This window comes from Molossus molossus, unplaced genomic scaffold (assembly GCF_014108415.1).
Source record: "Molossus molossus isolate mMolMol1 unplaced genomic scaffold, mMolMol1.p scaffold_m16_p_8, whole genome shotgun sequence".
Taxonomy (NCBI): domain Eukaryota; kingdom Metazoa; phylum Chordata; class Mammalia; order Chiroptera; family Molossidae; genus Molossus; species Molossus molossus.
Window position 1 is genome coordinate 14,088,717 of NW_023425402.1, and position 24,561 is coordinate 14,113,277.

The following is a 24,561-nucleotide window of genomic DNA, read 5'->3' on the forward strand; positions in this document are numbered from 1 at the left end:
AGAGAGGAAGAGAGAGAGAAACATCGATGTGAAGGGACACATCGAGTGGTTGCCACTCGCACGACCAACCAGGGCGACAAACTGCAACTGAGGTACGTGCCCTTAGCGGGAACCGAACCCGGGTCTCTCTGTACTGCAGGCCGACGCTCCAACCGCTGAGCCAAACCGGCCAGGGCTCCAGTTTCTTCATATAGTCAATCTGCTACTGGAGTCAACTTTCTGAAACACATTTCTCCAGCTGCCTCTAGGTTTGTGTAATTTATTACACTGTATCTTAATAATCTGTTTATACTTGTTTGTGAACTTCACCTGACTGGAGCTCCTTGAGGGCAGGAACTGATCTTATCCATTAGGACATTGGCTTGGGCAGGGTGGGGAGCAAGGAATGTATTTCCCGAGACACTAAACACTGTGTTCCCAAGTATGAAAATCTAGCTGGTTCCCCAATCTCAGGAGGCTTGCAGGAGGAACAGGAACCCTCTTCCCAAATTAGCAACAAACCCGGGATTCTCATCTCATCTCACCCATGCCCCAGCCTGCCAGGTTTCCCTTTTCATTCTTTGCAAGCCCAGTCTAGGAAACGGATGCCCTCCAGTACTCTTGGGAGCTCTCTCCACCAATTTTGCGTATGCAATTAGTGCTACGTTACCCTGAAGAAGAAAGGTACCCTTCATTTTAGGGCTTCTTTCCTTAGGATTGGGCGGGAGTAGCAGAATGGAGAAAGAGTGAGAGCCACTTTAGAATGGAACTGGTTGCAAAGAAAGGACGAGGCCGACGTACCACAGACGCCGGAGTGCGGCACTGGGTCCTAAGCTTGGGCTTCCCCTTACCCCCGCCTCCTTCTCTAAGCTCGACCCACTTTAGGGCGGGACCTCCCACTTTAGCCAATTCTTGGAGCCGAACCCTGGCGGTTTGTACTCTTCCTTTCCAATGAGAAAAAAAGGAAGCAGCTTGGCTTCAATGACCAATCCGACCAGGCGGCGCCTGGTTGTCAGGCAGGTTTGTAAGAGTTCGGGCCAATTGGAGGCGCAGAAACCGATCAACCCGGGCGCAGCGCGCAGGCGGTGGCGAAGAGACGCCAAGCGGGCCGAGTGCGGCCGAGCAAAGCCGGAGCCGGAGCGGGGCCGCAGGAGCTGGGCCGGGTCCGGACGGGCCGAGATGCCCTATAAACTGAAGAAAGAGAAGGTGAGCGTGGCCCTTTTCCTTGCGCCTCCGCCTTGGGGCCTGCGCGGAGCTCTGGGAGGGGCTCGAGCCAGGCCCGGGACAGCCCCATACTGACCCTCCCGTCCGGCCCCCGCAGGACTCCCTGGGCCCCCCTCTGTCCCCGCTGCTGGTCGCACCCCCAGCCTGTGCGGCAGCTGGGAAAGCGCCTTCACCTTGCGCTAGATAGAGTCCCCCCACTTACATCTCCCGACCTACCCCTGGCTCATGGTAACCCCCTCCCTCCAGATCTGCCCCACTCACAGGTCACTCCCCTGCTTCTTCTCCCCCCACCACTCACTTCTCCCATCCCCCACCCGTTTGCTCGTTTGGGACAGCCAGTCATTTGAGGTAGTCCCTCCAGAACTACCCACCCTCCCAGCCCCTTCCCTCCTCTTCTGACCCGCCTGCCTGGGCCTGCACCGGCCTTCCCCACCATTCCCTATAGCCCCTTCTCCCGCCCTGCCAAGCTCCCTGACCTAGAACAGCTCTGCTTTCTCTTCTCCACCAAATCTGGCCTAGGCCCCTCCCTCTAGTTTGTTCTTCACACACAAACTTGTGAGCGAGAACTGAACCTTTTCTTCTGTCCATGGAACCTCAGAATGTCAGTGCTGGACGGGACCTCTGAGTGCTTTCATTGCAATCCAGAGTGGTACAGATGAGGAGACTGAGGCCTGGACAGGGTAAGGGACTTGGCCAAGGTCACACAACCTGCTGGAGGCCCAGCTGCAGTATCAGGACTCCTGACTTAAAGGCCTCTTCTGTACCAAAGTACCCTCTAACAGGCATCAACCAACTCCCAGGTTCATCCAGTCACCTTTCCTTATCTGAGCAGGCTCCTTCCCTTAATCCTACATAACCTTTGCATTTTTCTCTTTTGCACCAGTGCTGAACTCTGTCTTTCCTGGGCCATACTGTCTGCAAATCCAGAATTTACCCTCTCAGATTAGTTTTCCTTCTTACCCCACGGGCTAACCACTCCTGAACACCCTTGCCTTTGTCATGGTGTCCTGATACAGGCTGTTTCTTTCTCTCTCTCTCTTTTTTTAAAACATTTTTAAAAATTGATTTATTTTAGAGAGATAGAGGAAGGGAGAGAGAGAAGGATAATTTGATTTATTGTTCCACTTATTTATGCATTTCCTGATTGATTCTTGTATGTGCCCTGACCGGGATCGAACCCACAACATTGGCATATAAGGGTGACACTCTGACCAACTGAGCTACCTGGCCAGGGCCAGGCTGTTTCATGATACTGCCTTCTTTCACCTTCCTTGTCTACCTCCATACTGCTTTCCCTTGTTCTTCATCCCTGTCTTTCTCTACCCTCTACTTTCTGCTATTGCTGAGATCTGACTCAGAGGTGTGGTTCCTTTGAGGTACATACTCACACAGAGGATGCTAGAATCCAGGTCTAGCCTCCCCCAGCTTCTTCTCTCCTGGGTTGGTTCCTCATGGTGGAGGACAGCTCTAGCCTGGTGTTCTGCACCAACATAAAGCAATCCATTTTACCACCCCAGAGGTGTCATGCTTTCATTTGCCCTCTGATTGGCTGGGTTGCTGGGCTGCCATCTCTGACCTTATTGGTTAAACTATTTATCCTGGCGCTCCTTGAGATCTGCCAGGGTTGTCCCCATAACGTCTCAGGTCCTGATGTTCTGAGAGTAGGGTTGGTGATGGTATACTAGGCACTGAACCTTGTGGGGTACTGAGCTGGTCAGGGTTGTGTGCCCCACCCAGACCCTGTCCTTGGATAGTGGGCATTCTATGGTGCTTTGGGCAGCTTAGCTTTTGATGATACACACACAGTCAGCCACACCAGGGGCTAAAGGGCTCCTTCAAAGAGTATGGAGGGGCATGGAATTCAGAGGAAGCTGGTGAGGTCTCTACCTATCTGTAGTTTTTAGTCCAATGGAACAGATACTGTCTCATCCATTGAAAGCCTTTCTCTACTAGATGATTGAGAAGAAGAAGAAAAAATTTTTATATGTTTAGTGATTTGAGAGAGAGAGACATCTATTGGTTGCCTCCTGCATGCATTCTGACCGGGGAGCGAACCTGCAACCTTTTGGTGTAGAGGATGATGCTCCAACTAACTGAGCCACCTTGACAGTACAGAAGCAGAAATTTTTATTAGACTTGCTAGAATCACCGGTATAAGTATTTGGTTGGAAAAAGTATTGGAATGATCTAGGTACATGGGACCAGGCATTCTGATCCTCTTTGAGGTTTAACATTCTGCTTTTGATTTCCAATTGCACTTGGCCTCCTTCAATGGTTGGCAAGTCTTGAGGAGAAGGGAGCTGACATATGACTGAGGTTTGCCTGGATGGGGTAGGAACAAAAAGGTGTGAGAAGAGGATCTTTATTGCTCATCCATCACTTTACCCCTTTTTCCTTCATCTCTGTTGGCCCCAGTCCTGGTCATCCTTCACAGCTTCTTCCCTGAAGCCTTTCCTGAATCCTCAGTTGGGAGTGAGCTCTCCCTCCTCCCCTGGATTCACATTACATTGGTAGGTCACTTACACCTTTTTTGTGTTTTCTTGGACTGGAATTAATTATGGACAAGTCTTTTTTTCCCCTTGGGATAATAACTAAGTTCCATTTTGGTTTGGCATCTCCCTTGCACAAAGTAGGTGCTTAATGAATGGGTGCTGAGTCAATCCCTCCTCTTCCCTCCTGTTCTGATTTGGGACTTCCACCTTTTAGGTCCTGAGTCAAGTGCCCCTGCTCCCTCCCACTTTCTTCTTGTTCATAATGATAGTAATAACATTGAGCAACATTAAGGTTTTAATGTAAAGACACTGTGCTAAGGGAATTAGGAACCATGATTGTCATCACTTAGTAGATGAGGAGACTGAGGCTCAGAGAGGCTAGTTAACTTGTGTATGATTATGAAACTGGTAAGAGTTGGGCCTGGAGCACAGGGCTGGCTCCGTAGTGCTGCGCACGCTGGACTGCTGGGCTGGGCTGGGCTGGGCTGCAGTGTGTGACATCCCCTGTTCTGCAGGAGCCAGGGAGCGAGAGTGGTGGGCCTGGTCTTCCCACACCCACAGACACTTGGGCAGCTGGGATCTCTCTTAGGTGCATTCCCTGAGAAATATGAGTGAGTGCTATAGGATAGGTGGAGGGGCACAAAAAAGTACCAGGAGCTTATGATCAAGTAGAGAGATGAGACGTGTACAAAGAGGGGTCACCTTTGTCCAAGGGGCCCACATCTGGGGGTCAGTGCAGACAGTCACCTCAGTGTTGTGTCCTTTTCCTCTCCACCCCATGATCTGAGCCACTGCCTGGCCCCTTGATGAGGGGCAGAGTGCCCAACGGGGTCAGTAGGCTGTGGGAGAGTACTCAGCCCAAAGATGGAGCTCCTGCCTGTCAGTGTGACTGCTTGGAGCTGCTCCACACCTGGGAATGGCTTCCTTCCTCCCTGCCCCCACAAAGCCTTCCCCCTACTGCAGCCCACACAGAGCTTTCTTCTCCCTGAAATCCTTTTGCCCCCATAGTCACATCACTTGATTTAACGCTTCTCACTGAAGGGGCTGGGATGCCATGGAGTCACAGAATCTCAGAGCTGGAAGTGATTTCCAAGGCCCTGCAGTCCAGTCTTCATCTAAGGCTCGAAACCCCTTCTGCAGCATGCCTTGGAGGAGGCCTGGATGCTCCCCTGCTTGAATGCTCTTGGGGTTGGGGAGCTTGCAGCCTCATGAGGCAGCCAGTTTCTGTGGAGCTGCTCTGCTCCAGAAGAAAATTCTTCCTTGTTTGGAGCCTCATCCTGTCTTCCTGCCACTTCAGCCTGTGGCTCTTGAGCCTCTGGAGTCACATAGAACAAGCTGCATCTTTTGTCCACCGGGCAGCCCTTTAGTTATTTGTAAAGATCTCTTGCTCCCCCTCCAGCCAGGACTCCTCCCTTCCATTGTTACCTCTCCCAGTTCCTGCAACTGTTGCTTTCTGGACACTGCCAATGTGGGTTGTATTCCCCCAAAGACAACCTAGAATTTGTCTCTCCCAAAGTCTGTTGCTCACAGTTGAACCAGATTTTCCAGAATGGCCCCGTCAGTGCCAAGGACAGGGGTGCTTCCGCGTCCCCCGCCAGCACTCCACACAGGTCTGTTGACTGGATGGAAGGTCAAGAGAGCTGCCGGGGCATCCAGGGCACACAGATGATTTGTTTTGTGCTTACAGTCAGAACTAAATCCCCAAGTCTTTTTCACATTTTTCCCATCTTGTCCCTGTGCAGTTGCTTTTTTTGGCCCGGAGCATAGGAAGAGATGCTGGGCAGGCCAGGGCTCTGAGCCAGTGGCCAGGTTCCCAAGGGAGACTTGGGACTAGTGCTCATTCTTTGTAGTAATTCAGGGCCTTACCCCACCTCTGTCTCTGTCTTGTCCACTGAATAATTCCTGTACCTGTTAGCATTCCTGGGCCCCACTGATTGTGCCAGTATCGCCCTCTCGTCTGGGTGCTATTTATGACATAAAAAAAAAAAGCCTCCAGCTCTTTCCAGATGGCCTCGGGGGGAGAGTGGTGACTCTTCCCCTCCAGCAGGAGAGCCTCAGGCACCCTCTGCCCACTTCAGCCAGAGCAAGTCTGAGCAGCTTGTTCCATCATGCTTTTCCCTTAAGACTTTTCACCCTGGTTGTTGGCAGAGGTACTCCCAGGCCCTAACTCGTACACCGGCCCTGGGAGGTGACAGGGCATTATCATGCTCAATCACTGTGTGTTGGAGATTTCTTCCCAACCAGATTCTAAACTCCTTGGAGGGACTGAATTTCCCTTTGTGTACCCCAACCCCTCCTCCCCTGGGCTAGGTACAAGGTAGGTGCTCAGTGGTTCTGATTGATCGATTGAACTGGACAAAGGATAATTACAGCAAAGACCTAAAGGGTCCAGACAAGGCCTCTCCCTTCCCCTGGCATATACTAACTCTTCCTCCATCTTCTTCCTTCAGGAGCCCCCCAAGCTTGCCAAAGGCACGGCCAAGCCCAGCAGCTCGGGCAAGGATGGTGGAGGCGAGAGTGCTGAGGAGGTAATGAATGTGGGTGCAGCCCTAGTCATGCTGCAGGCACCAGCTCCAGCTGCTGGCTGGCTGGGGGGGTGAGGGCTCCCGGGGGGCAGAAGTTATCTGGACAGCAGGGAAGGAGGCTCCACAGCCTGGGAGACACCTGGACAGCCCATCCAGTCTGCCCTCAGGCCGATTTCCCTTTGGTTGGTATAAACCAAATAAGCTCTCCCATTCTTCAGACTCCCCAGTGACTCCTGTGAAAGTTGTTTCTCTGTCTACCAACTTTGAGTATTGAGAGTTCCTTTTTCCCTTAGAGCAAAGAGCTAAGGGTACCAGGTCCTGGGGAGAAGGGAGGAAGTACACGGGTGCTCAGTGGGGTGGCAAGTGACTTCAGCATGGCTCTGGGTGGGGTAGGGGGTGGGGAATGGCTGGCGTTCCTGTGTTGGGCCTGGCTGGGCCCACTGCCCTTAGTCCCGATTAAATGAGAGCTACTGAAGGACAGTCATGAGCAGAGGTCAGCACAGCCCAGTAATCTAGGGCTATAAAGTAATAAATGGCAATTGGGGAGAGCACTGGAGGGTGGAGAGCCTTAAGGAAGTCCAGAGTGTGTCCATGCAGGTTTGTGAATGTGTTCAGTGGGATGCTCAGGATGGTGGATAGATCTTTTGAAGTCATTGAGCAAGTGCTCGTATTACCCCGGAGCTGGTGATCCTGATTCCTCTGCCTCCTGCTCTATAAACTGTTCAGAGGGATGGAGGAGAACAGGAAACAGGAGCAGGTCTTGTGTGTTTTGGGGAGAAGAGATCAATTAACAAGTGTCTGGGGTTAACTCTGGACTTAGATTTTTCTGGGTATTTCTGATCCCTGTCACCTTTAAAGGAATTCAAGCATTTTTCACACCTGTGGCCTTTGTTTTAGGCCTCCCTTGAGTACTCGGAAGAAGCAGGGTCGGTTTCCCACATTTTACAGACGTGAGAATTAAGGACCACAGACGATAAATTACTCCTTCCTCTGCACAGACACAGTAATCTGATCAGGTCTCTAGAATAGTCCTCATCACTGGGTGTTGTGACTGTTCTCACATGTGTTTCCCCAGCAGACTGAGCTCTGAGGGAAGGAGCTGGCTTCCTCCCCCCTACCTGCGTGCTTGTGCGCGGGGTTCACAGTAGAACAGTAAATACTTCTGGAGAGCACTCCCTCTGGGCTCAGTCTCCCCTTTAGGAATGATGACATCTGTGGAGCCCATGGGGAAGGTAGTTGGGAACTGGCAACTGATATTCAAAGCAGCAAGAGAGACTTAGAAGCAGGATTTAAAGGGACAGAAAAGAATAGTTAGGGGGCTGTTCCCACCTTTTGCCTAATTAATTCTTGTTCAGTTATGAGCTTGATGTCATTTCCTGAAAGTGGCCTTCCTTGATGCCCCCACCCCCACCCTCTCAGGACACGGTCAAGGCTCCTGCTATTTGTACTTGCTCCCCTGGCACCCAGTACCACCCACAGCAGCTCTTAACCGCGGCCGTAATGAACAATTCCGTATGAATTCATTGTTTATGAGTTGGCTCCTTTGTTAGCCTGTGAGCTCCGTGAGGTTCTTGCTTGGTCAGTGCCGAAGGGCCTGGCACACCGGAGGCGCCAGCATTTGAATGCCTTAGTGAGTGAAGACTGGATGAGCAAACAAGCCATTTTCAAATTAGAGCTGGAAGGACCCTTAGAGTCTAACCCTCTCCTTTCATAGGTGGGAAAATGAAGGCTCCAACAGGTTAAGAGATATGCCAAGACCAGCTGCTAGGATTTCCCCACTACCTTTCTGGGCAAATCTGATAAAGGTAGTAGGTCAATATCAAGCCCTCTGGGAAAGGAGTGTTGAGTTCACCTTTGGCTCTGGTTTGTGAAATGCTGCTCAGGGCTTACCTGTAAGGCAGTTGCAGGAATTCTGCCCCATGCTTTCCTAGAAACGTATTCATGTGACCCAGACAGAGGGACAGTGGAAAAGTTGGTGGCCAGGCTGTGAGACCCGTCATCAAGAGCTGTTTGGCACAGTCTGTTCCTTGCCCTTCGTCTAATCCATAATGTTGGGCTCTTACAGCCAAATTTACCCTGTGTTAAACATTGGCTAGTCTTTCCAATGCATCCTAATAATTATAGCAGCCAACATTGATTTTATTGAACAGTGCCTTGTGAATTGGTGTCCTCGGGCAGCCATAACAAATCACCACAAACTGGGTGGATTGTAATAACAAAGGTTTATTTTTTCCCAGTTCTGGAGGTCAGAAGTCTGAAATCAAGGTGTCAGCAGGCCGTTTCCCTCTGAGGTTCTAGGGAAGAGTCTGCGTCAGGCCTCTCTTCTAGCTTCTGGTGGCTGTCCACAATCCTGGTGGTCCTTGGCTTGTAGATGCAGCACTCCAATCCCTACCTCCGTCTTCACATGGCCTTCTCCCTGTGTGTGTGCATCTGTGTCTCTGTCCAAATTTCCCTCTTCTTTTTTTTTTTTTTTTATCCTCACCCGAGGATATTTTTCCATTTTTTGTACAGATAGAGTGGGAAGGAAAGAGAGGAAGGGAGAGAGAGAGAGAAACATCGACGTGAAGGGACACATCGAGTGGCTGCCACCTGCACGACCAACCAGGGCCGGGGACAAACTGCAACCGAAGTACGTGCCCTTAGTGGGAACCGAACCCAGGTCTCTCCGGACCGCAGGCTGACGCTCTAACCGCTGAGCCAAACTGGCCAGGGCCAAATTTCCCTCTTCTTATAAGGACACCGGTCCTATTGGATTTAGGGCCCACCCTAATCCAATATGATCTCATTTTAACTTGATTACTTCTGCAAAGACCCTATTTCCAAAGAGGATCACAGTCACAGATGTTGGGTTGATGTGAATTTGGGGGACACTGTTGTATTCGCTATACTCTACACCAAGCACTGTGCTGAGTACTTTGCATGTATCTAATCTGATAACCTTCTCATTTATTTTCACAACACTCCCATGAGGTCATTCCGTTATCATTATCCCCATTTTACAGATGAAGCTGAGGCTTACCAATGTTAAGAAACATTTACTTGACCGTAAAACAGCAGAACTGGCTTGGGAGCCAGTTCCCCTGTGTCCTTGATGACATGCTACACTGGCTCTGAGATTCCAGAAGACTCTTAGACTGCAAAGAAACCCTAAGAGATTAGGTCAGACTTACTCTGACCTGCTGCTGCAGGCAGGGGTCTTTCTTGGGCTGTCTTTGGAGAAAGCAGTGCAGTGCTGTGGACTTTTCTGTGTGCTGTGCCCTGAGTTCTGGAGGTGGGGACAGAGGGAAGAAATTATTCTTTTCTTCTCCCCCACTTCAGCCTCACCTTCCTGCAGCCAGAGTTGTGACCCTAAAAACACTTTTGGTCTTATCAGTCCTCTACTTAAAAACTTCTGTTGTAGCCCCACCCGGGTGGCTCACTTGGTTGGAGTGTCATCTGTACACCAAAAGGTTTTGGGTTCCATTCCCAGTCAGGGCACATACCTAGGCTGCAGGTTTCATCCCTGGTCAGAGTTCGTGCAGGAGGCAGCTGATCAATGTTTCTCTCTCATATCGAAGTTTCTCTCCCTCTCTCACACACTCTTCCTCTCTCTCCCTCTCGCTCTCTCTACAAATCAATAAATATATCCTCAGGTGAGGATAAAGCAACAAAACACCTCTGTTGGCACTTCATTGTTCACAAATTCAAGTTCACACCACCTATTCTTTTAGCTCCCATCCTGGTTTCGTGTCACGACTCAGGGCCCCTACTGATGTGATTCCATTGACCTGGACTGCTTTATTTCTCTTTCTTCCTTTGCCTAAACTCATGTGTCCCCTCTTCAGGGACATCTTCCCTAATCCTTCAGGCAGAGTTTGTAGCGCAGCCCTCTGGGTGCCCCTGTCCTTTGCTGCCATCTCTGCCTCTGCATTTACCTTGTACGATAGCTGCTTTTCCGGCTGTCTCGCCTCCTGGGCTGAGCTCTTTGAGGGCAAGGCCCATGTCTTATTCACTTTTTTTTTTTTAGTCCTCACCTGAGGACATTTTTCTGTTTATCTTCAGATAGAGTGGGAGGGAGGGAGAGAGGGAGAGAAGAGACATAGATGTGAGAGAGACCCATTGACTAGTAGCCCCGGGCACGAACCTGACCAGGACCGGGGATGAACCACAACTGAGGTATGTGCCCTTGACTGGAATCGAACCCACAACTCATTGGTTCGCTGGCTGACACTCTAACCGCTGAGCCAAACCAGCCAGGTCAAGTCTTATTCACTTTTTAACCTAATGCTTAGCATGATGTTTATTGAATAAATGAAGGAAAGAATTAAGTACAACTAAATAGAGCTCTCGATGTCAGGATAGGAGAGAATGCCTCTGATTTTCAGGGTTTAACTAAAATGATGTTTGGATAGTTAATTCATTATATAAAAGCTATAACATTGCCCTGGCCAGTTTGGCTCAGCAGTTAGAGCATTGGCCTGCAGACCAAAGGGTCGCAGGTTCGATTTCAGTCAAGGACACATACCTCGGTTGCAGGTTTGATCCCTGGCCCTGGTTGGGGTCGTGCAGGAGGCAACCCATTGGTGTGCCTCTCTCATATCAATGTTTCTCTCTCGCTCTCTTTCCCCCGCTCCCACACTGTCTGAAAATAAATGGGAAAAATGTCCTCTAGTGAGGATTTAAAAAAAAAAGCTATGACATTAGTTTTTGCATTTTTCACTGTTTATCTTTCACCTTTCTGTTACAATACTTTCTATGGTGCTTAAGTAATATTTCTATCTCCTACTTTATTTATGTTTAAATATGTGGGTTGAATTATTAACGGTGGCTGTGTTAGGATCCAGCTGGACCAGCATTGGTTCAGAAGGAGAAGTATAGTTGGCAGTACCCTGAGTGTGAGAGTGGTGTGTAAATTCAAAGTGCCACTTGATTGCCGGAGGCCTGAATCTAGGAAGCTTCTTGGAGTTTGGATCCTGTTGAGAATGTAGAGGTAGGAGGAGAAGGTATTTCAGGCAGAGGATGGCCACTATAGAGTCTCAGAAGTGGGAGCAGGCAGGACATGGTAGGGGATAGAGAGCAGGTTGGCCACACTGGCTTTGGTCAGCGTCTAATCATGCTCTGATAGCAGCAGAAGGTTCTCCAAGGGACTCACTTGCCTCCCACTTCTGCCCAGGTCAGTGGAGAAGTCAGAAGCTGGAGCTTTTAGGAGAAAGTGTTGAACATGAAGTGAGTCGCTGGCGTATCCCCATACTCCTCTGGCAAGCGTGTTTCCGAGCAAAGGAAGCTCAGACCGGGGACGCCTCATCGAGTCTTGGCAGCCGGGAGCATTGCTGGCTGGACCAGCTGTCTCTCAGATGCGTCTTGTGTCTGAGGCCTCGGAGCCAGTGGTCCTGATAAAATTGGGGTGGTTTTTAAACTTTGACTTTTTTTTGCCATGTAACCCTCTCTTCTCTTGAAACCTATGTGGAAAATGGTTGGGAAACCACTGATCTAGCCCAACCCTCTCCTCGTTAGCAGAGAAAATTGAGGCCTTGCTTTTCCCTTGCTGGGAGGAGTGCCTCCTTCCTCTGGATGTCCCCTTGGTATGAGGTTCGGGGTGTCTGCATCTATCTAGGAGGATGGAGAGAGACGCGTTTTTCCTGAATTCTGTTCCTTTGCTGCCACGAAGCCCCTCACCTTAGTATCACTGTTTCTTCCTCCCACTCTGCTTCTGCCACTGTCCGGGGCTCTGTTCTGAGGGTTCCCTAGTCAGGACGGGAAGAGCTGTGGGGAGGGGCCTGGGTTTGGTCCCCAGTCAGTCAACCAACCAGACATTTGCTGAATGCCTGTTAGTTGCCAGTGCTGAGGGGATCCATAGTGGTGCAAAGTGGGGTCCAGGCTTTTGAGGGACTAGCCTTCTAGTAAGGAATGACACTTGAACAGACCAAGGAAGAGGTGTTACAGGGGATGATCACAGAGCCAGTGGAACAGACAAGTAGTGTCAGGAGGTTGGGGATGGGGTAGATACCCAAGGCCTGGGGTCATCTGAGAAGGCCTTTTGGAAAAAGGTGCAACTTAAGCTGCAATGCCTTTTTGTGTCCCCGTGTGTGTGTGTGTGTGTGTGTGTATTTTTAATTGGTTTTAGAGAGAGAAGAAGGGAGAGGGAGAGAGAGATAGAAACATCAATGAGAGAGAACATCGATCGGCCACCTCCTGCACACCTGCCACCGGGGATTGGCCTGCAGCCTGCCCTGACCAGAAATCTAACTGATAACGTCTTGGTGCGTGAGTCAATGCTCAACCACTGAGCCACACCGGCCGGGCTTGTTTCCCCATTTTATTTATATTTATTTTTTATCCTCACCTGAGGACATTTTTGCATTTATCTTCAGAGCGGGAGGGAGAGAGGGAGGAAGAGAGAGAGAGACATCGATGTGAGAAAGACACATCAACTGGTTGCCACCCACATGACCCCCAACCGGGTTTGGGGATGTGTCCCCATTTTAAAACAAGGAAGATAATGGACTCTAAGGAACATTTGAGGTGTGCTAATTTTAGGAATTTCCAGACTGCATTCCTAAGATCCAGGGGATGGGAAGTAATTAATAATAGGTACTGTTGTCCTGGCCTGGTTGCTTAGTTGGTTAGAGCCTTGTCCTGCTATCCCAAGGTTGTTTGTTCTATCCCCAGTCAGGCACATAATCAGTGTTTCTCTTTCTCTCTCTTGCAAATCTATATATCTATATCTATATCTATCTATCTATCTATCTATCTATCTATCATATATATATAAAATATATATATATTTTTTAAAGCCCCAGCCAGTGTTTCTCAGTGGTTAGAGCATTGACCCATGCACTGAAGGGTCACAGGTTCAATTCTCAGTCAAGGGCACATACATAGGTTGCAGGTTCAATCCCTGGCCCCATCTGGGGTGTGTGCAGGAGGCAACTGGTCTATGTGTCTCTCTCATATCAATGTTCCTCTCTCTCTCCCTCCTCCCTCCATCCCTCTCTCTCTAAAAAAATCAATAGAAAAAATATCCTCCAGTGAAAATTAACAAAAGTAAAATAAAATGTAATAGGTACTGTTGTCATCCCTATTTTACAGGTGAGGAAACTGAGGCACAGAGAGACTGTATGACTTTCTGCTAATTAATGGCAGGGTCAGGTGTCAAACCCAGGTAGTCAGGCTCAAGTCTGCTGGTCATGGCAGGAGAGGTGTGTGATGGCTGTTTTTGCCCCATTTCCTTCTAGTCTCCTCATTCAGTTGGTGTCTGGGACTGTCACTTCAGGCAAAGGAGAGGGCCAAAGGGCAAAGCTACACTGGACCCAAGGGCTGCCCTGGGCTGGACCCCTGCCCCCTTCCTGTTCTCTGATCCCCAGAGAGGTCACAAGCTCCACATAATTGTCTCTACATAAATTTCAGAGCTTATGCCCTGGCTGGGTAGCTTGGTTGGTTAGAGCATTGTCCCAACACGCCAGGGTTGTGGGTTCGATCCCCAGTCAGGGCACATACAAGAATCAACCTATAAATGCATAAATAAATGGAACAAATCAATGTTTCTTTCTCTCTTCCTTTTTTTCTCTCTCAAAAATCAATCAATAAAATTTTTTTAAAAATTTAGAGCTTACAAAGCATAACCTTTTTGTCTTCCTCCCTTCCCCCTACCCCAGAGGATTTCAGATGTTCCCATTCTTACTGTATGAAGTAAGAGTCTGTGGCCTGGTCGGTGTGGCTCAGTGGACTGACTGAGTGTCGTCCCATGGACTGGGAGGTCCTAGTTCGATTCCCCGTCAGGGCACATGCCCGGGTTGCGGGCTTGATCCCCAGTAGGGGGTGTGCAGGAGGCAGCTGATCGATGTTTCTCTCTCTCTCTCTAAAAAAATCAATAAAAACATAAATAAAAAAAGAGTTTGTGGAGGGCTGGAGAGGAGGTGGGGATGGCAGGTATAAGGACAGGAGGACAGCGTGTCTGTGGTGTGGGTACCCAGCTGGATGTGGCCTCACTCCTCTGGTCCTACTGCAGTCTCTGGTTGGTCAGCCTCTCTCCTCTCCCAACAGGGGTCCCTGGACAGTACCTGTGGGTGGACAGCCCAGCAAATGTCTGTGTGTAGGCTTCTGAAAATGGGCTTCGTGTTCACTTCGGCAGCACATATACTAAAATTGGAACGATACAGAGAAGATGGATGACACGCAAATCCGTGAAGCATTCCATCTTTAAAAAAAGGAAAGAAATGGGCTTTGTGGGGCTCTGACACACATCTGGGAGGAAGTAAAGAAATAGCTTTTAAAAATTAGCTGTATTGCCCTGGCCGGTTTGGCTCAGCGGTTAGAGCATTGGCCTGCGGTCCAGAGGGACCAGGGTTTGGTTCCCACTAAGGGCACGTACCTTGGTTGCAGTTTGTCCCCGGCCCTGGTTGGGTTGTGCAGGTGGCAGCCACTCGATGTGTCCCTTTCACATCGATGTTTCTCTCTCTCTCATCCTCTCCCTCCCTCCCATTCTGTCTGAACAAAAAAATGGGAAAATGTCCTCAGGTGAGGATAAAAAAAAATTAGCTGTATTTAAAAAATATAGGAAAGCAGAAAAAAGTCATCTTATCCTCCTGCTTCCATAGGAGATAGGCTAGACCACAGTGGTGGGCTTGCTCCTGCTGTTTCCTCCCTACCTGGCTTCAGGGTCCAGGTGCTGCAGTATGGGGAGCACATGTATGTACACTTTGTATCACCCTTATTTCACTTAGATAGCAAGCAGTTTTCTGTCATTACATAGTTTAAGGATTTTTGCTTTACCTTAACTTTTTATCACCGTGATAAGCATGAACATGTACATCATTCGGAAAATCAGAGAGTACCTGGGCTACAATGAAAAGGGCAGCCCTGCCTCGGCCACTCTTCCCCCACTGCTCTGTGGCAGCTGCTTTCACCCCTAACTCTCCTTGGAGAGTGACTTCTGTGTTTCCAAATAGGATTCTTTTACTGTTTTTTTTTTTTTTTTTTTAATGATTCTTTTTTTTTAAATACATATTTATTGATTAAAAAAATTTTTTTTTCTTTACTGATTTGAGAGAGACAGGAAGGGAGAGGGAGAGAGAGATAGAAGCGTCGATGAGGGAGAACATCGAATGGCCGCCTCCTGCATGCCCCCCACTGGGGATTTGGCCCACAACCTGGGCAGGTGTCCTGACTGGGAATCGAGCTGGCAACTTTTTGGTGCCTGGGTCAATGCTCAACCACTGAGCCACACCGGTCGGGCAGTTTTTTTAGAGAGAGAGATAGAAATATTGATGCAAGAGAAAAACATGAATTGGCTGCCTCCTGCACGTCCCCTGCTGGGGATCAAGCTCACAACCGGGGCATGTGCCCTGCCTAGAAATCGAACTGGGATCTCCCAGTCCATGGGACGACAGTCAGTCCACTGAGCCACACTGGCCAGGCATTTTTTAAATTTAATTTTTGAGATTTTGATATTACCTATTGACTTAACTGTGGAAAATTCAAATCTCAGTGTCTTATACCTCTGCACAGACATTTCTCCTCCTTTCAGAATGCTTATCACCAATTTTGGGCAAATGACTATGACTGAGTAAATATTTTTCACGGCTGAACCATGTATGATTACATTCAGCACATAGTTTTCATAAACATGCTTTTAACTCCATGACATCCCATTTATTTATTTATTTGCTGTTATAAATAAGGCTGTAAAAAGTACAAACTGTTTTTTTTTAAGTATTATTGATTTTTTTTTGTTTTTTGTTTTAGAGAGAGAGAGAGAGAGAAGCATCCATCTACCTCCTGCATGCCTCCTGCCAACACCACCACCAGGGATTGAGCCCATAACCTGGGCATGTGTCCTCACTGGGAATCAAACCGGCAACCTTTTGGTGCATGGGACAATGCCCAAACAACTGAGACACACCAGCCAGGGCCAAAGCCTTTTTTTATATTTAGGATTTTTCTAAAGCTGTATGTTTAGGAGTTAAACTACTGAGACATGGGGATGAATTTCTTTTTTTTTTTATTCCTTACCTGAAGATATTCTTCCATTTTATTTTCAGACAGAGTGAGAGAGAGAGAGAGAGAAACATCAATGTGAGAGAGACACATCTGGTTGCCTCCTGCATGACCCCGACTGGGGCGGGGATGAACCACAACTGAGGTACGTGCCCTTGGCCGGAATTAAACCCGCAACTTTTCGGTCCGTGGGCCAGTGATGTAACCACTGAGCCAAATCAGCCAGGGCAGGAAATGAATTTTTTTTAACTTTTTTTTTTTTTTAATCCTCACCCAAGGACATTTTCCCATTTATCTTCAGAGTGGGGTGGGGCTGGGGAGAGAAACGTAGATGTGAGAGAGACACATCGATTGGTTGCTTCCCGCACTAACCCGACCAGGGCTGGGGACCAAACAGCAACCAAGGCATGTGCCCTTGACTGGAATTGAACCTGTGACTCTGGTTCACGGGCTGACTCTCTAACCACTGAGCAAAACCGGCCAGAGCTCTTTTAACTTTTAATGGAAGAATGTCACACATTCAGTAAAGTACAGAACTGTAATCTGAGGTGTCTGCTCAATGACTTTTTACATAAAGTATATGTCTCCCAGATATAGTCAAGTTATAAAATGTTGTCATTACTCAGAAGGTTCCTCATGCCTTTTCTCAGTCAGTCAATGTTCACGCACCACCGTTCACCACCCCAGCCAGGCCCTGGAAAGAGAGCCACTTTTCTGACTTCTGTCACCATCAATCCATGCTTTAGTCTTGCCCGTTCATGAACCGGAGTGAACATCTGGTGTGCAGGCAGGCAGTGGGCATCACTCTGGGAGATAGGACATCGTGAGCACTCCCTTCCAGGGAGAACCCGTAGTTATCTCTGACCCTGGCCTTAACTCCTTCAGGGGAGGACATAAATGGACTGGGGATGGGGTGGCCCAGTCTGGGGTGGTAAACGTAGCTTTGGGAGTAGACTTAAACAATTCTCATATTTGACTAGGCCCAGCCCCAGCCGCAGCCACAGCCCCAGCCCCAGCCGCAGCCCCAGTCTCAGCCACCATCATCCAACAAGCGCCCCAGCAACAGCACGCCACCCCCTACGCAGCTCAGCAAAATCAAGTACTCAGGAGGCCCCCAGATTGTCAAGAAAGAGCGACGGCAAAGCTCCTCCCGCTTCAATCTCAGCAAGAACCGGGAGCTGCAGAAGCTTCCTGCCCTGAAAGGTACTTGGAGAAGGTCAAGGGGGCTGGTGTTCCAGGTCTAGGGGACACTGGTCAGTTTGGGGTATTTTGAGGGGATGGGAGTTCTAGCAAATGTGAGGGGAGTGCCACTGGGGCTGAGGCTGCCAGGGGAGCAGGTAGGGGAAAGTCCTGTAAAGCAAGTAGGGCATGGCAGTGAAGGGCTGGGGAGGGGAACCTGACTATTGGGTCCACCTCTAGATTCGCCAACCCAGGAGCGGGAGGAGCTGTTTATCCAGAAGCTACGCCAGTGCTGTGTCCTCTTTGACTTTGTGTCGGACCCACTCAGTGACCTCAAATTCAAGGAGGTGAAGCGGGCAGGACTCAATGAAATGGTGGAGTACATCACCCACAGCCGCGATGTTGTCACCGAGGCCATTTACCCTGAAGCTGTTACCATGGTGGGCACGGGGAAAGGGGGAAGCGGGCAGGGCAGTGGCCCTGGAGAAGCCCAGAGCTCTCACCTGGGCTCTACCCCTCAGTTTTCAGTGAACCTCTTCCGGACACTGCCACCTTCATCAAATCCCACTGGGGCTGAGTTTGACCCAGAGGAAGACGAGCCCACCCTGGAAGCCGCCTGGCCACATCTCCAGGTACCAGGGCAAGGGGCAGGTTGGCCTTGGCTGCAGGGACTGGGGCACTCTGAGACCTGTAGCCGGGGGTATCTCCCAGTCCTTGGGGAATACCCCCTGAGTGGATGCTCCTCTCCCTCCACAGCTCGTGTACGAGTTTTTCTTACGTTTCCTTGAGTCTCCTGATTTCCAGCCAAACATAGCCAAGAAGTACATTGACCAGAAGTTTGTCCTTGCTGTGAGTCCCTGAAGTTGCTGTCCTTCCCCTGCCTCCAGTGCATGGAGTCTGGCCCCACATCCCTCATTCCATTCCCAGCTGCTTTTTCTCCTTCTGCGAATACATTGGGTTTCAGCTATTTCTGTACAGGAGACATGGGGGTTAAACAAACCTAATCTGCCCTTAAGGAGCTTCAGCATAATGGAAGAAAACAAAAGAGCAATAGTTACCTGCCCCACTCAGTGGGGGAATGCAGGCATGCATACTCAGGTATCATCTTGGGAAGAGCAGTGTAATAGAATCACTCTTTCCAGAGACTTGTCCCCATGCCCCCCTCCCAGCCAGGACCCACTGTCACCCCAGCCTCGCCTTCCTCTGCTCTTGCCTCATGTGCCGCCGCTTCCTGCCTGCTTCCAGCTCCTGGACCTGTTTGACAGTGAGGATCCTCGAGAGCGGGACTTCCTCAAGACCATCTTGCATCGAATCTATGGCAAATTTTTGGGGCTCCGGGCTTATATCCGTAGGCAGATCAACCACATCTTCTACAGGTGAGGCCAGGAGCCCAGGCTTAGGAGCAAAGCAAGCACCGCTAAGGTGGGGGAGAAGGGAGGTGGGGGGTACTTCGGAAGGGCATCAGGGTTATCAAGAGACTCGTTTTTCTTCCCTCAGGTTCATCTATGAGACGGAGCATCACAATGGGATTGCCGAGCTCCTGGAGATCCTGGGCAGGTGAGAGGTGGGGGTAGGGGCACACATGCCTGAAAAAGGTCGGGAGGGTTGGTGCACTGAGCTTGGACCAGGCCCTTTGGTCCTAACAAACCTTCCTTAACTCCTAGCATCATCAACGGCTTTGCCTTGCCCCTTAAGGAAGAGCACAAGATGTTCCTTATCCGTGTCCTGCTTCCCCTTCACAAGGTCAAGTCCCTGAGTGTCTACCACCCTCAGGTAGGCTGCCTGCCTTCTGATGATCCTTAACCCTGGCAGCAGAGAAAAGAGGGAGGGGAGGTATTCCAGCTGGGATGGGAAAGCAGAGGGAGTGGGTGGAATAATTCCTGCCTGTGCCTTCCCTTCCATTTTGGGGTCTTGTTTCTGTCACTGACCTCCGTGAAACCTGGGCCCTGCACCTCACCTCCTTTCTACCTCCACCTTTTGCAGCTGGCATACTGTGTGGTGCAATTCCTGGAGAAGGAGAGCAGCCTCACCGAGCCGGTAATGCCCTTTCCAAGCCGCAGCGCCTACCTCCTCTGTCAGCAGCACTTGCCGGTCTCTCAGCGAGTAGTGCTGTAAGCAGGTGCTCAGGAGGGACGTAGTCCAAGTGACATGGCTTCCTCTCTGAAGTAGAAACCTGTGTACACCTAGGAAACAGATCTAAGCCAGAGAAATATGAGCAGTTAGCTGAGGCCATCCAAGCTATGACCACCATGGGCAGAGGGATTGGAGAGGGTGTAAGACTTCCTGGAGAACCAGGCAGGTGTTGAGTTTGAATTTTATCCCTGTGTCCTCCTCATCTCACAGGTGATTGTGGGACTTCTCAAGTTCTGGCCAAAGACCCACAGCCCCAAGGAGGTGATGTTCCTGAACGAGCTGGAGGAAATTCTGGACGTCATCGAACCTTCAGAGTTCAGCAAAGTGATGGAACCCCTCTTCCGCCAGCTTGCCAAGTGTGTCTCCAGCCCCCATTTCCAGGTGAGATCCAGACCAGCATATCCCAGCCCGTCTCCCAGAAACAGGAGGGTCTTTTTTTTCCTCCCCTTGAGAGGGAGAGAGAGATAGAAACATAGATGAGAGAGAACATCAATTGGCCGCCTCCTGCATGCCCCACACTGGGGACTTGGCCCACAACCTGGGCATGTGCCCTGACCAGGAATCGAACCAGCGACCTTTTGGTGCATGGGTTGATGCTCAGTCACTGAGCCACACTGTCAGCTGGGCAGAAACCGGGGTCTTGACCAAAGCAAGCTATATCCCCACTGAGTCCTGCCTGTCCCCACCAGGTGGCAGAGCGAGCTCTCTATTACTGGAACAATGAGTACATCATGAGCCTGATAAGTGACAATGCTGCCCGAGTTCTCCCCATCATGTTTCCTGCACTCTACAGGAACTCCAAGAGCCACTGGAACAAGTAAGGGGCTGTGAGGTGGGGAGGGCGGTGGGGCTCTGGTTTTGGAACCTGTGAGGGTGTGGAAGACCTAAAGGGTCAAGGGTCTCATGTAGTCACTGCAAGTGGGGGTGGTACCCACTGTATGTTGATAGGACCTTGAGGGACTGACTGGGGAGAAAAAGATACCTGTGTGAGAGATCTGTGATACTAAACAGCAGAGCAGTGGCCTGTATTACACCTCTTCTTGCAGTCAGACATTCTGCAACTTTAGAGACTTAACTCCGTGCTGTGAGAAGCTGATGTGATCTTAGTATGAGTTGAATCCTAGTGCTGTAAAAGGCTTTCCCACAGACACAAGCACGCAGTGGTGCAGATGCACATCATGCCACTCGGAGGCCAGCATGTGGGCTAGCGTAGGAAGTAGTGGGAAGAAGGTAGGTCTTGGAGCAGGGGGTGAGGGGAAGGATGGACAGGCAGACCAGTATTTGTAAAGAGCCTGAAATGCCAATCTCAAGTCACTTGATTTGGCCAGAGAGAGGAGCTTGCACTGTATAGAGGTTTGTGAAATGGGAGTAGTAAATGAGAAAGCTTTTAGCAGAGACACCTCCTAGGAGAGAGCAAATCGGGTCCTGGCACTAAGGGTGGGCTCTGGCCTCTTATACCTCATCTTCTGGTTGCAGGACAATCCATGGACTAATCTACAATGCCCTGAAGCTGTTTATGGAGATGAATCAGAAGCTGTTTGATGACTGTACTCAACAATACAAGGCAGAGAAGCAGAAGTGAGTGTCTCTCTACTTGGAGGTCTCGATCATTCAGCACCAGACCACTTTACTTCTCTTTTAAACTCAACCCCCATCCTGTCTTTGCTACCTCAGGGGTCGGTTCCGAATGAAGGAGAGAGAAGAGATGTGGCAAAAGATCGAGGAGCTGGCCCGACTTAATCCCCAGGTGAGGGTTTTCTGCCATTACCCTGAACTTAGGGCCCATCTTAGGTTGGGGGAGGGTTTGTTTGAGGAGGAATAGAGTCAAACCGGTCCAGACTTCTGAAGTGGCTCTCCCCACTTGTCCATGCCTCCTTTCCTCTCAGTATCCCATGTTCCGAGCTCCACCACCACTGCCCCCTGTGTACTCGATGGAGACGGAGACCCCCACGGCAGAGGACATCCAGCTTCTGAAGAGGACAGTGGAGACAGAGGCCGTGCAGGTGGCAGGGCACAGAGGGAGGGGGGAGTAGACATAAAGACAGCTTTAGAAGAGGGAGGAGACAGGAACAGCAGAGCCAAGCAATGGGGGAAACAATGGAATACACTGGGAATTGGTCACCATTCCTCACCTTCTCTCTATCCATACAGATGCTAAAGGACATCAAGAAGGAGAAAGTGCTGCTTCGGAGGAAGTCAGAGCTACCCCAGGATGTGTACACCATTAAGGCGCTAGAGGCTCACAAGCGGGCGGAAGAATTCTTAACTGCCAGCCAGGAGGCTCTCTGATGCGGCTCACCTTCCTTCCACAGGGCCACAGTCCACTCAGCCCTGGGACGCTGCCCTAGCCCTCCACCCTCTGCTCCCCACTGGCTGACTTGGGGCAAGGCAGTGCCTCTCTAGCTACTCTAGGGAGGGTGATGCGGCACTTGAAGCAGGGACGCCCACAGAGTGTTCCCTCTTCTCCCCAAAATGTGTTCGTGCCTCCTGGTGGCTAGTACAGACAGGCTGAGCACCAAGATGCTTAGTGCTCAACTGGGGATGCCTATCCCCCTCCTGCTCCTAACCCCACAGCTACCTGAGGCTGCTCTGAGAAATACACACAGGAATACTATGCTCCTCTCCTCTTCCCTTCATCCTCATTTGAACTCCAGGGGTCTCTCCTCCTCTCCCTCCCCTGCAAAGGCACACAGGGAGCAGCTGGAGATTATTCTCACCAAAGCTATGTCAAGCCCCATTGACCCCTGAAGTCAGTAGCTGGAGGGGTGCCAACCCCCAACAGCACAATGAGGCCCCTAGCCCCAGCAGTGTACAGGCTGAGGGGGCTATATTATTTCCTCTTACCCCCTGCCTGACCAAGACCATGAGGGAGCTCAAAAGGAGAATGGCATAGGCTATGGACAACAGGTAATGAATAAAGGGTCCAGATGGATCAAGAGAAAGGGATGAATGAACACCCTACCCTGTGCCCCCTCTGGTGAGCAGCAGCCCTGGGATCACAGACATGGAAGGGACCACCTGGGGCTGACTGCTTTCCTGTGCTGTTGGTTCCCAAATCTGAGGAAGGAAGCAGGGAGCAGTGTCTTAAGCATGGCTCCCCCCAACACCTATTTATTTCCTTGTTTGTGCTAATGCTGGGCAGGCCCTCACTTGTCCCTTTCAGGCACCATGGAGGGGCAAGGGGCTGAGGAGAGCCACACCCGGGTTCCAGGGGCACAGGCAATGCAGCTTTTGGCTGTGTACATAGGGTGCTTTATTCTCCAGAATGATACATGCTGCGGTGGGTTGGGCTTGGGCCGATGTCCCCATATGTACAGAACTGAATAAAGTGGGTCTCTGAGAAGTCTGATTTGCTTTGATGTGGAAAGGGAGATGGGCGTTACAACCAGGGATGTGCTCAGTCCTATGCTGGTTCCAGTGGAATGCAGGAAAATAAGGCAGCTCTCAAGGTGGTTACTTCCAGGCAGGGGATGCCTGCCGGGCTTGGAGAGCCTTCTGTACCACGTCTTCCCATTGGGCATCTGATATTTCCTGAGCCCAGGCAGGAACCCCTGGTGCAGGCAGGCTTACTCCAGCCATAGTCCTCTTCACCAGCTCTACATGTTCTGAAATCACAGGCAGAAAACAATTAGAGGATAGAAACAATGGCACCAGCTCCCCTTCCCAGTCCTTGAATTAACCCATTGGGTTAGCAGTCACCAAATCTATCTGTTATTTCTAGGCAAGCCTGCCCATTCTCCAAGTCTAGCAGAATAGCATTTCACCTGGATTCTGAAGTCTGCAAAATATTAGATTACACTATCACTTTAGGAACAGGGTGTTGCTCTGTGACTTATATTGGCTCTTGCCAGTCCCTTTCCCCCATAATTATTTCAGAATGAAATAAATTATCTCTTTTACCTGGGTCCATGGGAATAGAGCTGTGATTGCTCAGTGCTGTAGCTCCCTCTTCATCTTCATCCTCACTCTCTAATGGTGGGTCTGGCAAATGAAGCCCCAGGGCCTGAACAGCCAGAGATAAGACAGTTCAGGGCCAGTCCTTCAAAGATCCCAACTTCACCTGCTCAGGAACAATGCCTCTTCCACCATACCTGGATCCGGTCCTGGATATCAGCAACTACATCTTCTCCATGCCCTACTGGTGCCAGCTCCACCTCCTCTGGTTCAGGATCTTGGTTCAGGGGCTGGTAGGAGTAGCCAGCTGGGCCTGCCCCGGTTTCCTCCTGCTCTTCCTCAGGCTCCTCACTGCTCCAATCCCCAGTGCCTTCTGTAGGGCCCTGGTGCGGCCCTAGTTCCTCAGTCTGGTTGGGGAAGATACGCTCGGGGCCCATGGTGTCTCCCCCTAGAACTACTGCTGCCATCCGGGCAGGGGCTGCAAGAACAGGAAGGCAGGATAGGGATCTGATGAAATAAGGTGTACATTCACCCTCCCTCTCATCCAGCTCCTTGTGCTCTTCTGTGTCCACAAAACATTTAAACGCCCCAACCTTCTGCACCCCAGCATCTCCTGGGCCCTCCACTTTTTAAGTCGGCTCTTATCTCGAACCGAGGCCATCGCATTGCTCGGCCATTTCTTAAATAACAGCCCAACCGGAGGATAAGCCCTCTCCCAAAACACACTCCTTCCAGAACCCCGCCTTCCCAGCCCCACTTCTGACTTGATAACTCTGGGGTCGCCAAACAAGCTCCCCCAGACATGGCGTACCCGTTCCTTTCTCCCCTCTCAATGGGGTTCCCCTCTGTACCACCTGACAGACGCCCTTCAGGCCCCGGGAACTGCCCTTAAATGACACCAGCTGCAGCGTTCCCCAGCCACCCCCACCGACTGTGGACGCCGGTGTCTCCGCGAGCCTCACCCGCTCAGAACCCGCGGCCGAACCCGCACCTTCACTTCCGGTGGGGCAGGACGTGCGGGGCGGCCTAGTCCTCCAGCCCCGCCCCGTGCTCATGATTGACGCGAGAGAGGACAACCACTCCGCCCCTTCCCTCCTCCGTCTTCCCCGCCCCAGACAACAAAGAACTACATCGTCCAGCGAGCCCCGCGGTTTCTTTTG

General features: G+C 50.5%; 2 protein-coding genes and 1 pseudogene across 5 annotated transcripts; 2 read left to right on the forward strand and 1 right to left on the reverse strand.

Moving 5' to 3' along the window:
* The first annotated feature begins 1,100 nt into the window (after nt 1-1,100).
* PPP2R5D (protein phosphatase 2 regulatory subunit B'delta) lies at nt 1,101-22,850 on the forward strand. Its single transcript, XM_036247832.1, has 16 exons — nt 1,101-1,185; nt 6,146-6,223; nt 17,176-17,398; nt 17,615-17,814; nt 17,896-18,006; nt 18,131-18,223; nt 18,620-18,750; nt 18,872-18,931; nt 19,039-19,147; nt 19,358-19,411; nt 19,718-19,888; nt 20,197-20,324; nt 20,984-21,085; nt 21,182-21,254; nt 21,394-21,510; nt 21,659-22,850. Exons 1-16 carry the CDS (start codon nt 1,159-1,161, stop codon nt 21,794-21,796), a joined length of 1,815 nt encoding a protein of 604 aa, XP_036103725.1. The 5' UTR covers nt 1,101-1,158; the 3' UTR covers nt 21,797-22,850.
* Nucleotides 14,315-14,402, forward strand: LOC118622082 (annotated as a pseudogene).
* Nucleotides 22,737-24,490, reverse strand: MEA1 (male-enhanced antigen 1). 4 transcript variants are annotated; one of them, XM_036247836.1, is made up of 4 exons: nt 24,364-24,490; nt 23,599-23,879; nt 23,408-23,510; nt 22,737-23,112 (listed from the first exon to the last, which is right to left on the reverse strand). In XM_036247836.1, the coding sequence occupies exons 2-4, from the start codon at nt 23,866-23,868 to the stop codon at nt 22,961-22,963; spliced, it is 525 nt and encodes a 174-aa protein (XP_036103729.1). In that variant the 5' UTR covers nt 23,869-23,879; nt 24,364-24,490; the 3' UTR covers nt 22,737-22,960. The 4 variants fall into 4 exon arrangements, with proteins under 4 accessions (XP_036103729.1, XP_036103730.1, XP_036103731.1 ...); XM_036247837.1 differs by having other exon boundaries at nt 24,256-24,369; XM_036247838.1 differs by lacking the exon at nt 24,364-24,490 and adding an exon at nt 24,253-24,351.
* Between the last annotated feature and the right edge of the window lie 71 nt (nt 24,491-24,561).

Coding starts and splice junctions, on each gene's coding strand:
- PPP2R5D (XM_036247832.1), top strand. CDS start 1,159: ATGCCCTATAAACTGAAGAAAGAGAAG. Junction 1,186..6,145: donor ATAAACTGAAGAAAGAGAAG/GTGAGCGTGGCC, acceptor TTCTTCCTTCAG/GAGCCCCCCAAGCTTGCCAA. Junction 18,932..19,038: donor CTCCTGGAGATCCTGGGCAG/GTGAGAGGTGGG, acceptor CTTAACTCCTAG/CATCATCAACGGCTTTGCCT.
- MEA1 (XM_036247836.1), bottom strand. CDS start 23,868: ATGGCAGCAGTAGTTCTAGGGGGAGACACCATGGGCCCCGAGCGTATC. Junction 23,511..23,598: donor ATATCCAGGACCGGATCCAG/GTATGGTGGAAG, acceptor CTGGCTGTTCAG/GCCCTGGGGCTTCATTTGCC. Junction 23,113..23,407: donor CTCTATTCCCATGGACCCAG/GTAAAAGAGATA, acceptor CTGTGATTTCAG/AACATGTAGAGCTGGTGAAG.